The 13,059-nt window shown below is 38.2% G+C and overlaps 1 protein-coding gene across 1 annotated transcript in view; it reads right to left on the minus strand.

Annotated features, from left to right (window-relative positions):
- Positions 1-13,059, minus strand: part of RABGAP1L (RAB GTPase activating protein 1 like) — a 369,153-nt gene that overhangs the window by 122,778 nt on the left and 233,316 nt on the right. The window contains exons 15-16 of the mRNA XM_049776425.1: positions 12,065-12,190; positions 8,380-8,523 (exon numbers count right to left, since the gene is read on the minus strand). Coding sequence (XP_049632382.1) covers positions 8,380-8,523; positions 12,065-12,190 — 270 coding nt within the window. The remainder of the gene's footprint in view (positions 1-8,379; positions 8,524-12,064; positions 12,191-13,059) is intronic.

Raw genomic sequence — 13,059 nt, forward strand, 5'->3', positions numbered from 1 at the left:
CAGTACTAGGAAAGAGCTATGTGTCTGATGTGCCAGAAAATTGTGTCTGTGTTCAAAGAATACAATTTGTGTTGACACTATGAAACTCAACATAAAGATAAATATGACTGTTTTGTCGAAGAAGTGAGAAAAGATAAAATATTAAAACTGAAAACTACATTAACAACTCAACAAAATACTTTGTGAAGCAGAAATAGCTAAATATTTCATCACTGTGAGCAAGTTTTTAAGTTGCCAAGCTAATACCATGCACTGGCAGACCATTCATGGAGGAACAATTTGTTAAAGAATGCCTTCTTTCTGTTGCCAAAGAGATGTGTCCAGAGAAAGCCAATTTATTTAGTACAGTGAGTCTTTCAGGACCTACAATTACATGAAGGTTTGAAGAAATGGGAGACAATTTGCATCAGCATTTGCAAAATTTCACTAAAATATTTTCCTATTTTTCCTTGGCACTCGACAAAAACAATAATGTTCATGATTCTGTACAACTTCTAATTTTTATTCTGGAAATTAATTATTATTTCAAAGTTACAGAAGAGCTTACTTCACTGCAAAGCATCAAAGGAACAACTTTTAGCGAGGTTTTCTATGAAAAGGTTTGCCAAACTGTGAATGGTTTAGAGCTGAACTGGGCTAAACTAGCTATTGTGACTACTGATGGTGCTCCTAGCATGATGGGGTGGGGGGAGTCTAAGAAAGGAGTAACTGCTTGCATTAACCAAGAGATGGGACAAAAATAACCATTCTCATCCAATAGCCGTACACTACCTCACCCACCAAGCGCTGTGCTGTAAGTCAATGAATTGAGACTCTCTTATGAAAACTGTGGTATCTTGTGTTGACTTCATTAGAGCCATGCAGTAAACCACAGACAATTTCAGGACTTTTCGTATGAGCTAAATGTTGACTATGAAGATGTTCTGTATCATAGAGAAGTCCAGTGGCTGAATCAAGGGAGAATCTTGAAATGTTTCTATGAGTTACTTCCATAGATTACAGCTTTTCTGCTTTCAAAAATCAAAGAAGTGGGCCAGAGCAGTAGCACAGTGGTAGGGCGTTTGCCTTTCACATGGCTAATCCAGGACGGACCTCAGTTTGATACTTGGCGACCCATATGGTCCCCCAAGCCACGAGTGATTTCTGAGCACAAAGCCAGGAGTAACCTCCGAGCATCACCAGGTGTGGCCCAAAAACAAACAAACAAAAACCCAAAGTAGTACCAGAGCTCAATGTTGCAGAATGGAAATGGCACCTTACCTTTCTGACAGATGTAACAGAGCTACTCAACAATTTCAAAGTGCAACTTCAAGGAAAGGGGAAGTTCATCTGTGAAATGCAATCACATGTCAAAGCATTTGAAGTAAAATTAGGCCTCCTCATCAAACAAGTGAAGGAGGAAAACTTCTGCCATCTCCCCACAACTCAAAATCTATTAGCGGAAAAACCAGTGGTTGCATTCCCAAACAAAACATGTGAATTCACTGGAAATAATTGCAAAAGGAGTTCCAAATTAGATTTAAAGAGCTTCATCTCCACGAACATGACATACAGCTTTTCCATAACCCATTTTCTATTGACATTAAAAATGTGGATACATTTACTGAATGGAACTGGCTGAACTGCAGAATTGTGACTCTCTGAAAGATGCATTCAGTCGAGCAGCCTTCTTAATTTTCACACATCTCTCCCCTCTGAGATATATCCTCATCTCAGGAACAATGCACTCAAAATGGCTACCATCTTAGGTCTGTGAACAGACTTTTCTAGAATGAAACATTTGAAATCTCCTACCAGATCAAGACTTATGGATGCACACTTGCATCATTTGTTACTAGCAGTGACAAATATGGAACTGGACATTGACCATCTCATTAGCCAAAAGCAGGCCCATAGTTCCCATTGAAATACTGGTAAGTTTGTTGATTTAGTTACTTCATTTTAAATATTGTATTTGTTCCCACTGTTTCTTTATTTCAAAATAAGATACATGCAGTGTGTATAGGAATTTGTTCATAATTTTAGGTTTTTCTACAATCTTGCGCTCTAATGGTCTGAGGGACAGTGAACTGGTCTCCTGTTTAAAATGTTCAAGGACCCATTATATAATGAGGTTATAGCTTCAGAAAATGCCTTGTAAAGAAAGTTAGTACTTGATGAGATTTAATCAGATATTATAGTACTGTTTAATTTTCATCATTCTAAGAAAGAGAGAAAGAAGATAAACAATCACTTGAAGGGTCTCAATGATTTCCTTAAATTTCATGAAATATCAAGTTACTATATAAAGAAGAATGTATTTGATTCTCTAAAAATTGAACTCTCTGGAAAGAGTTAACTTCAAATACCATCTGTCAGTTATCTTGTCAAAGACTAAAGGAAATACTGTTTTCCTTATGTCTTCTGAAAGAAGATCCAAAAAAAGAGCACTCTGGGAGGACTATTTCTACTTGAATAACTAGTTAAAAGAAAATAAAATGAATCTTCTATTAAGACCAAGGGCTAAAATTTTGGTTTTAGCAAAGAAGTATCTCAAAGAAAGTGGAAAACTAGGATTGCGGGAACTGTAAGAAAAGCAATAAAGAACAAACAGATCTGTAACTCTGAAGAAACTCAGAAGTCATAATGGAAGAAATTGAGATACAATAGAGCTATAATTGAGGTAGAGTGGTGGCACAGGGGCGTAAGGCGTCTGCTTTGCGTGCGCTAGCCTAGGACGGACCGCGATTCGATCCCCTGGTGTCCCATATGGTCCCCCAAGCCAGGGGCAATTTCTGAGCCCATTGCCAGGAGTAACCCCTGAGTATCACCAGGCATGGCCCAAAACAAACAAACAAACAAACAAAAGAGAATAAAAAACCTGGGGTCAGAGAGATAGAGAGCACAGTGGGCAGGGAGCATGCCTTCCACATAGCTGATCAAAATTCCATACCCAGCTTCTCAGATGGTCTCCCATGCTCATAAGGAGTTATTCTTGAACATAGAGCCAAGACTAAGCCCTGAGTACCACTGGATGTGGCACCAAAACAAACAAGCAAACAAAAATCTAAAATAAAATAAAAGTGAAAACCCAGATATACAGGTCCAATAATGTGAAAAAGAAGTTATCAGAATGACAATGTTAAAGTAAGATTATGTTGTCTCTGCTGCTTCTATAGCTGAATACTGCTGAATTTTTCCTAGAAGGGCAGCTTCCCACATACAAACACAAAAATGATTCATTCCTGGATCCATCTATGTGCAATCTCAGAGATCAAGTGAAAGATACCAATCACCAAATGAGTTTCATTTTCCATGTTCATAAACTGATCCAGGACTTGCCCTCTGAAATTAAAATTGTACCCTTTATCATCATGAGGCATCTTTACATCACAAAGCAAACCAGAAGGGGTCAGAGCAATAGGTAGAGCATTTGCCTTGCACGTGGCTAATCTGGGTTCTATCCTTGGATGGCATATGATCCCCTGAGCCAGGAGTGATCCTTGAGTACAGAGCTAGGAGTCAGTTCTGACATCTCTGAGTGTATCTCCAAAACAAAACACAACAAAAGCAAACCAAAAGCTTATTCTCAATGTATTTCAGAAAGTTGTTTTGATGGTATCTACTAAATCCATATTTACTAAATCAGCCCTTAGGAACTGATTCTAAGCCTAGATGTGTACTCATAGAAGTTCATACCGAAAGACAAGTTTGAGAATGCTCAAAGCAACAATACTGCCAACAGCCCTAATCTAGAAACAACCTAATGTCCACAAACTACAGAAAGGAAGAATGGATGAATGGATACATGAGTCTATTCATTCACACACTGCAACAAATAACAAACATACTGATACAATTGCATGTGTAAATACTTAGGTAAGAAATTCCCACTAAGTGCACAGGAGGCTCAAGTCCTCAAGCTTTTCACTCAATCACACAGGCTTCTGGAGACCACGTGGTGCTAAGGGATCAAATTGGGGTCAGCCACACATAAGTCATATTCAGTAAAACCCTGTATTGTCGGGGCGGAAAGTTAGCATGGAGGTAAGGTGTTTGCCGTTCATGCAGAAGGTCATTGGTTCAAACCCCGGCATCCCATATGGTCCCCCGAGCCTGCCAGGGGCGATTTCTGAGCATGGAGCCAGGAGTAACCCCTGAGCACTGCCGGGTGTGGCCCCAAAACAAAAACAAAACAAAACAAATAAACCCCCAAAACCCTGTATTGTCTCTCCAGCCCTGTTGACATTCCTTTTTACTATTTAAAAAAGGGAGGGGGCACTAACCCAAATCTCATGTATTCATCTTTAATATAATCTTTTATTTATTGGGTTTTGTTTTGGTTTTTGGTTTTTGGGTCAAACCCGGCAGTGCTCAGGGCTTACTCCTGACTCCACGCACAGAAATCGCTCCTGGAAGGCTCGGGGGACCATATGGGATGCTGAAATTCGAACCAATGACCTTCTGCATGAAAGGCAAATGCCTTACCTTTATGTTATCTCTCCGGCCCCTATTTATTTATTTTTTGGTTGTTGAGCCACACCTGCAGCACTCGGGTTACTCCTGGCTCTGTGCTCAAAAATAGCTCCTGGCAGGCTTGGGGGATCATATGGGATGCCAGGAATCGAACCTGGATCCAGCCCAGGTTGGCCATGTGCAAAGCAAACATCCTACCCTGTGCTTTCACTTCGGCCCTTTTAATATAATCTTTAAAAAACTTCTAATAACTAGGACTCTTGCACTGTCAAAATCTAAAGGTTTTCTGCCACCAAATTAATTTCACATTATTAATTTCATGAAGAAAAAAAATCCTTATATTTATAATAGGATCTTTGAGGAAATATTCTGCAGAACCAATGCTTCCCCCCCCCCCTTTTTTGTCTTAAGGGGAAAATTTAAAAATTATATCTTATTTCAGCTGAGAATTTTGTAACCTTCCACTTGTAATTAAACAGTAAGCCAGAGCCATGGCTACTTTATTCTCTTAAGATACAATTATTACAAAGCAAACACCTATGTATGATTTGGTTATAATTTTAGAGTACTTTATCACATCTGAAAGTATAGCCCTGACATAAATATTAACTGCAAGAAGAAAGGGGCAAAGAGAAAACACAGACAGGAAGGAAAGAGAGTTTACCTAAAAATTTCCTTTGCAAAATAATCCTTTGACAAAGATAAGTTAGTGGAAAAAATGAATATCCTGAAGTAAGCTACAATATTATTCCCAATAAAGTTTATTTTAAAGAGTTAACTTTAGTCCATTACAGGATATTACCATTCACTTATTTCCCTGGTCAGAGCCTACTCTTTCTTCCTCTCTCAGCTATAAAAATAGGTTTGATAAAAAAAAAAAAAAGAAAGATTGATGGAAAAGCTTGCAACATATATAACATTCCTATTTTAAGGAGCAGTAAGATCTTTCACATATTGATAATTACACTTGACAAGTAAAGAGAAGGCTTATGAATTTACTCCCCCCAAAATACTGCCTGTTTTCTTAGCATTTGACATTAAAAATTCAGTGCCTTAAAACATTTTCTGAGAAATCATAATTGCATAAGAAATGAAAAGACGGGGCCGGGCGGTGGCGCTAAAGGTAAGGTGCCTGCCTTGCCTGCGCTAGCCTTGGACGGACCGCGGTTCGATCCCCGGTTGTCCCATATGGTCCCCCAAGCCAGGAGCAACTTCTGAGCACATAGCCAGGAGTAACCCCTGAGCATTACCGGGTGTGGCCCAAAAATAAAAACAAAACAAAAAAAAAAAAAAAAGAAAAGAAATGAAAAGACCCAAGGACAGTGCTCAAAGTCAGAGGTGGCATTTTCAGGAAGAGAGGGAAGTAGAGAAAGTTACACTGCAGTGAACTAGAGAAGAGAGGTTCTATACTACCAAATCCATTGTCACCAGAATGACATTAATGTCACCCTTTTTTCTCCAACACAGAGAACCAATCTAGAATAATTTTAGTTCAGCCAAGAATGAAAAATAGTGATAAGTATTTGTGAGGCCCTACAATAAAAAGAAAAGGCTGTTGAAATGTCATACCTCGTTTTCCATTTTTATGAGTACAATTAAACTCTAAATTTGGCTCTGTATGCAATTACTAAGACTTTGAAATTTTAGCAAAACAAACATATTAGCTTGTTTTCAGATTTTAGAAGTGAACAATATAAAATTTTTGCACTCTAATACTACACTAAATTAGAGGAGTCATAACTGTTTACAACTCTGATTTGAACAACCAGGCAATGTAGGGTTTTCAGCAGAAATGTCTAGATTTCCTTTGTGTATATTGTGATCACTACATTTTTATTTCAAATAAAGTTTAAGATCCTAATATTGTACTTTTAATTCTAGCTAAACTGAACAGGCATGTTAGTAATGAGTCTGGAGTCTGTAACTGAAACAATAGCAGTGTCCATTGCGTTGTATGCTTTCCATCAGGTTTTTTTGTCTAATACAAGTTTGGAATTCATGGGGGTTTTGCTTGTCTAGTTTTTGAGATATAACCCCCTGTTCATTCTTCTTCTCCCTCTTCTCCCTCTTTCCCTCTCTCCTCTCGCCTTCTTCCTTCCTCACCCCTCCCCCTCTCTCTCATCCCTGTATATATATTCAGAATTTGGAATTTTCTGACCCTAGCAAATCTCAATCTTTCTTTATTAACCTTCTTTCCCCTGCCCCTCTTCCTCTTTCTTGTCCATATATATATTCAGAATTTGGAGTTTTCTGACCCTAGCAAATCTCAATCTTTCTTTATCAAAGTATGATTTGAATGATTAAAAGCACAACAGAAACGAACCACTCTACAACCCACAGGGACTGTTCAAATACCAGTCAGGACTGTGAAGAGCAATGACCAACTGGACTCAGAGAATGAGGCCTCACAAGAATTTGTTACGAACTAACACAGGTAAGCTATATCTAAGATATACATTTTACCTTTATTTTAAGTTTAAAGAAATCTTACACTTCTTTTTAAGTCTGACTTTCAAATATTTAATTTGTAGTGTTATTGAAACAGATTGTATGTGTGTGTCTATGTGTGTTGCTAGGGATAAAACTGGGGCCTTCCTTACACATGTCAGGCAGGTGTTCTCCAATGAGCTCTGTTCCCAGATTACAATTCGCTCTTGGAGTCCAACTACATTAATATTAAAAAGTCCCAACTCTCAGAGTGAGAGGGATATAAAATAATCTCACTTATCTGTAGGATATAAGAAAAATAAAAGACAGTATGATAATAATATTCAGAGACAATAGAGATGAGGATCATGAGGAAGCTTGCCACAAAAAGCAGAGTGTGTAGTTAGAGAAGTAGTATTATACAATGATAGTTGGAACTGACCACTCTGGACAAGAACTGTGTGCTCAAAGGGGATAAAGGGACATGCATGGCACCCCTTCATAAACAACAGTGCAAACCACAGTGGAGAGAGTGAGAAAGTGAGAAGTAAAATGCCTGCCCCAGAGGCAGGCAGAGGAGGGTAAGTGAGAGGGAAACCAGGGACATTGGTGGCAGGAAAGTTACCGTACTGCAAACCAAAGTGTCTAAAGGGAAGAAAAGAAAAAGAGAGAGAGAAATAAAATGTCTGCTCCAGAGACAGGTACGAGAGAAAGCACTGAGGAGGATGAAAGGGAAAATAGGGACATTTGTGGTGGGAAATGTTCACTGTACTGCAAACCAAAGTGTCTTAAAGGGAAAGAAAAAAAGATAAAGATATATGTAGAGAATAAAAATCTATGCCCTAGAGACAGGAAGGGGAGAGGGCTTCAGGGAGAGTGAGAGGAAAACTGGTATACTGGTGAAGGTTATTGTACATTGTATTGTATGACTGTAACACTTATGAACAACTTTATCTGTGGAAAAATACTGTATCATGAACAACCTGGTAACCATGGTGTTTAAATTAAAAAATTAAATAAAAAATAACCTGACTCTTAATTTATTTAACTTTAGGTTCTCAGTATAGGGATATGAAGAGATAGCACATACCTTGCATGTGGCCAACTTAGGTTCAATTCTCAGTATCTCAGATGGTCCCCTGAGCAGAGTCAGGAGTAATTCCTCAGTGTAGAGCCAAGAGTTACCCTGAGGACCACTGAGTGTGACTCAAAAACCCAAATAAATAAAGTAAATCATCTTAGTATAGAAATATGTATGCTATTCCATATATATTTTTATATACAGATAAGAGCTTATTATAAATTTGATGACCTCATTTTATTTTGCAGGGAACTGCATATTGCTTAACATTTTCATTTCTTGCAGAGAAATACCATCTTTCTCAGCCAGACTTCATGACTTAATATCATGGGAAACAAGAAGACAATGACAATTGACCACAGGAAATACAAACCATTTCCTATTTTGGACTGAAGATGAGATGAGTAGTAGCCTACCTCACACAGCAGTAGGTCGATGATGTGGAAGACCATACAGAGGGGGAACTTGGCAGTAAAAAGAGTGAGGAACCACTGGGATGCATACATATGAGCTTCCAGGTTCAGCTCACAAAAGTGGCTGTGCAGGTCCGGTAGCTGCTCCTATAAGTCAAATGGACAAATATTAGAGGAAAGAAATACTCCTTCAACTTTAGTTTTAGCTACCGCAGTAATTTAGGACAAGTTTTCTGTGAACACTTTCAATTTTCTGTGGCATTCACAAGCGCCCATCTATAACGACACATGACAGGAGATGAGGATTGAGGCTGACAGGAAATCAAGGAAATGAAAAGCTTGTTCTGAACAAATAACAAAGAAGTCTAACTGGACTGTTGTTATTGCTTGGGAAATTCTTGCTTCAGCAGAACACCTGCAGTTTAATGACTATTGTGCCTCTACTCAAGTAAAAGCACCCCAATCAGGATGCAACTTTAACCAGCAAGGAGAAAAAGAGACTTTAATATCAATATCCTCTGGGTTCTAGCCTGATACTTGAGTATAGTTTGCAGGCACTTACTTAGAAAAGCCACAAACAACCTTACTTTCAAACCATACATCAATATATCAAAAGGGCCAAAGAACAGAAATTGTGAAAGCATATAATGTACAAGACTGGATGTTTCTGAAAACTTTACCTTTTTTCCCTCCAAGTTACATAAGAAATTGCCTTCCAAAAAGCATACGGCAAAGTACAAAGCATTAGTATTGTTATTTCCATAATTTAATGACAAAAATAATGTAAAAGCTCACTTTAGCTTTGATAGACACCTCTCTTCAAAACAAGATGCTGCTCTTTGAAAAACACCCAAATATGACCTCCAATTTTTGAAAGTAGAATATCCAAATGTTAACAACAGAAAGTGCTAACAGAAAAATGTCTCGGTTTCTGTAAAGAAACAGTACCATTAATTTAACCTTCACTCAACAAGTTTAATTATTTGACTTTAAAACCTCTTAAAAATACTACGAAGAGTGAAAAATAAAACACATGTAAATGGAAGATAAAAAGTGTTAAGTAATTCAAAACACAACATGTTTGAATTTAATGTCTAAAAGAGAAACATATTTTCTGGCATATAAGACTAGGAGTATAAGACGACCCCTTATTTTTTCCTGTTAAACTATAGGGTTTGGGCCATATTCACTATATGAGTACCTCTCTTTTAATGCACATCAAATGGAAATTTAAAAAAGATCTGATTTCAGTATGGAAATTTTAAATTAATGCTTATGTCATGCATGTACTTAGCTGAAAAACCGTCACTTATAAACACAAGTCTATTTGTCATCAAACATGTAAATATAAAATAGTGAAATTGGATTCAACTTTTCCTAAATCACTCTAAAGCTAAAAGGATAGGATAAAAGATAAAACAATAAACCATGTGAGCTGCCATGCTGTTTTCTAAGCTGTGAACCAAACTGCAACTGATGATGATAGGAGGAAGAACAAGCAATAGAAAGGGGGAGCAAGACTGTTTTTTTCACCACAGATAAGATGCACACCAAAGCTCCCTCAGAATTGACAACTCACCCAGTATACAACAACTAGCCAATGATGGCAAGCAATGTAACCCTGCATACAAAGCCTGCTTGGATTGGGTGGGTCAGCTATCCCTGTCTCCAAGGCTATCTGAGTGGTAGTATGTGATACTGCTGGCATGAGAAAAAGAGGAGAACACTCAAAGGTTAACAGTATATGTTTTTTTTTTTTTTTTTTTTTGGATTTTTGGGCCACACCCAGTAATGCTCAGGGGCTACTCCTGGCTATGTGCTCAGAAGTTGCTCCTGGCTTGGGGGACCATATGGGACACCGGGGGATCGAACCGCGGTCCGTCCAAGGCAAGCGCAGGCAAGGCAGGCACCTTACCTTTAGCGCCACCACCCGGCCCCAAACAGTATATGTTTAATAAAGCTAGACTTTGGAGTACCAACAATCATTTTACATTTGTCATTTGTAGTGAGTGACTGTGACTTTTTAATTGTGATCTACGTTGAGAGGAGGGAGAGAGGGCTTCTCCAAGAGCAGCTGGCTGAGGTGCAGTGATTAATAGGACAGCTGAGGGAGAAAGAGTGCCTCCTCTGTGTCCCATAAAGCTGAACAGAGGAATGAGCACCAGAAAGCTGCATAACCAGTGGCTGAATGAGATGTGGCGCTCAGTATCTCAGCTCCTTTGTGTGCCCTGAAATATGAATCAGGGACAAGCTGAGGACTGAGTGATGACGCCTACCAGCTGGATGGGATGCGGTGGTAAGAGGGGGCGGATCACTCGTCCATGAAGCTGGAGAAAGTTTCAGCATGCCATATAATGGCATATAAGATGACGACGACATTTAAGAAGTTTTTCATGGGTTAAGAAGTCATCTTATCACAATAAAAATTACTAAAAAAAAAAGTCGTCTTATACGTCGGAAAATACAGTACTACTTTTAATGTCCATAAATCTTTCCCTTCAGCTCAGGGGTTACTCTTGGCTATTTGCTCAGAAATTGCTCCTGGCTTGGGGGAATTCATGACCAATGCTAAATTTACAACCTCAGAGAATCTCAAAGTCACTCAGTAACTCCTTTTATTAGCTCTACAGTCAACAACTTCGCTCTGGCTCATAACCTTTACTTACTAGGTAATAGCTGGCATATATAAAAATGAAGTTTCTTTTTTTACCACATTTACTCATGTACATGATGAAACTATGTAACAATATTATTTAAGGTAAAGAAATGATGCGGCTGACATTTTTGAACTTGCTTCAAAAAAAGTAATAGGATTACAGTAGTGTTAGATAATGAAAGTTTTAAATTATGTCCCTATATTACAATATATTAGGTGTTTTTAATTCTCTTAATAAAATTCTTATTTAACCTTCTGTATCTTCTAATTATCTCTACATATGAACCTAAATAGGTGCTAGCATAATAATCATATTTATATTAATTATTACATTTATTGTAATTATTTATAATTAATACAATTAACTATTATACTTAATTATTTCTTCCATATTTCAATTTATTCTGAAGATATCTCCAGACCTTAAAAATCCTCAGAAATCTCTTTGCTGACTTAATTCACTCAATAGATTTCAAAGATTTCAAAGTTTACTATTTAAAAACTTCCAACTTTAGGATCGGGAAGAGAATACAAATGAGTGGGGTGCTTGCCTTGAATGTGCAAGATTATTAGTTTGGTCCCCTCGTAACACATGGCCAAGCACCACCAAGTGTAGCCTTGGTTACCCCCCCCAAAAAAAAGAGGAAATCTAAATAGTTATTTTATAATATTAAGCTCAATGTAGACTGGTGATAAATAAAATCCATATAATTCCATTATACATTCATAAGTCAGTGTTTATCAATTTTTCTAAACTTTTCTAAAACTCAACAAATTTCTAGTGATCAAAGTTTGCTCTTTAAAGAAAAAAAAAGTTTGCGCGGGACTGGAGAGATAGTACAGCCAGTAAGGCATTTGCCTTGCATGCAGGACAGTGGTTCGAATCCCAGCATTCCGTATGGTCCCCCGAGCCTGCCAGGGGCAATTTCTGAGCATAGAGCCAGGAGCAACCCCTGAGTGGTGCCGGGTGTGACCCAAAAACAAAAACCAAAAACCAAAAAAAAGTAAAGGAAAAAGTTTGTGCTTACTTACCTGCATTAGTCTCTCCAGCTGATAAAATTTGCAGTGAAGATCTTCAAAGTTGTTTTTGTAGAGGTCTCGTAAACCATAATCGTACATGATTTTCACCAGAACACAGAATGCTTGTTCCTCTGGCATCTACAAGTAAACACACACATCGTGAACATCGTTGAGCAATAGACACTGGCCAGACTATGAGAAAAATTCATGTTATTATTTAATCCTTTGTGTGAATGGCTGAAACCTCTAGTAAGTGATGGTTTTCATAAAATTTGTACTCAAAGCTTCCACTCTTGGAATGAATTTCCCACCACTCCCTTTTTTTTTGTTGATTTTGGGGCCACCCATAGTGACACTCAGGGGTCACTCCTAGCTACACACTCAGAAATTGCCTCTGGCTTGGGGGACTATAAGGGACACCGAGGGATGAAACCACGGTCCGTCCTGAGTCAGCTGTGTACAAGGCGACATCACTCTGGCCCCTGATTTTTCTCTTTTTTCCCCCTTCTTAATTCTTTTTTTTTTTTTTTTTGTGGTTTTTGGGTCACACCCGGCAGTGCTCAGGGGTTATTCCTGGCTCCAGGCTCAGAAATTGCTCCTGGCAGGCCCGGGGGACCATATGGGATGCTGGGATTTGAACCGATGACCTCCTGCATGAAAGGCAAACGTCTTACCTCCATGCTATCTCTCCAGCCCCCCCTTCTTAATTCTGTCACTCAATAAGTCATCTTTGAAAAGGTCTTTGATAGAAACCTCAAAATGAAGTATGTATAGACAAAAATCTCACTCCTCTATATATCAAACACCAGAATGGCTCCTCTACCTCTTTTACAAGACCTCCTAACTACTCAATTTCTCATGTAACCGGCCAAGTATTTTCTTATGCAAATAAAGAATTTTACTTGAAAATTTTTTCCTTTCCTATAAAATTGAAAGCAACTGCGGATTTTAATTTTTAGAAATATTCTTAGATGAAAGCAATTGGTGCCATAACTTTCTTCTCCAAT

This window comes from Suncus etruscus, chromosome 7, assembly GCF_024139225.1.
Source record: "Suncus etruscus isolate mSunEtr1 chromosome 7, mSunEtr1.pri.cur, whole genome shotgun sequence".
NCBI classification, from domain to species: Eukaryota; Metazoa; Chordata; class Mammalia; order Eulipotyphla; family Soricidae; genus Suncus; species Suncus etruscus.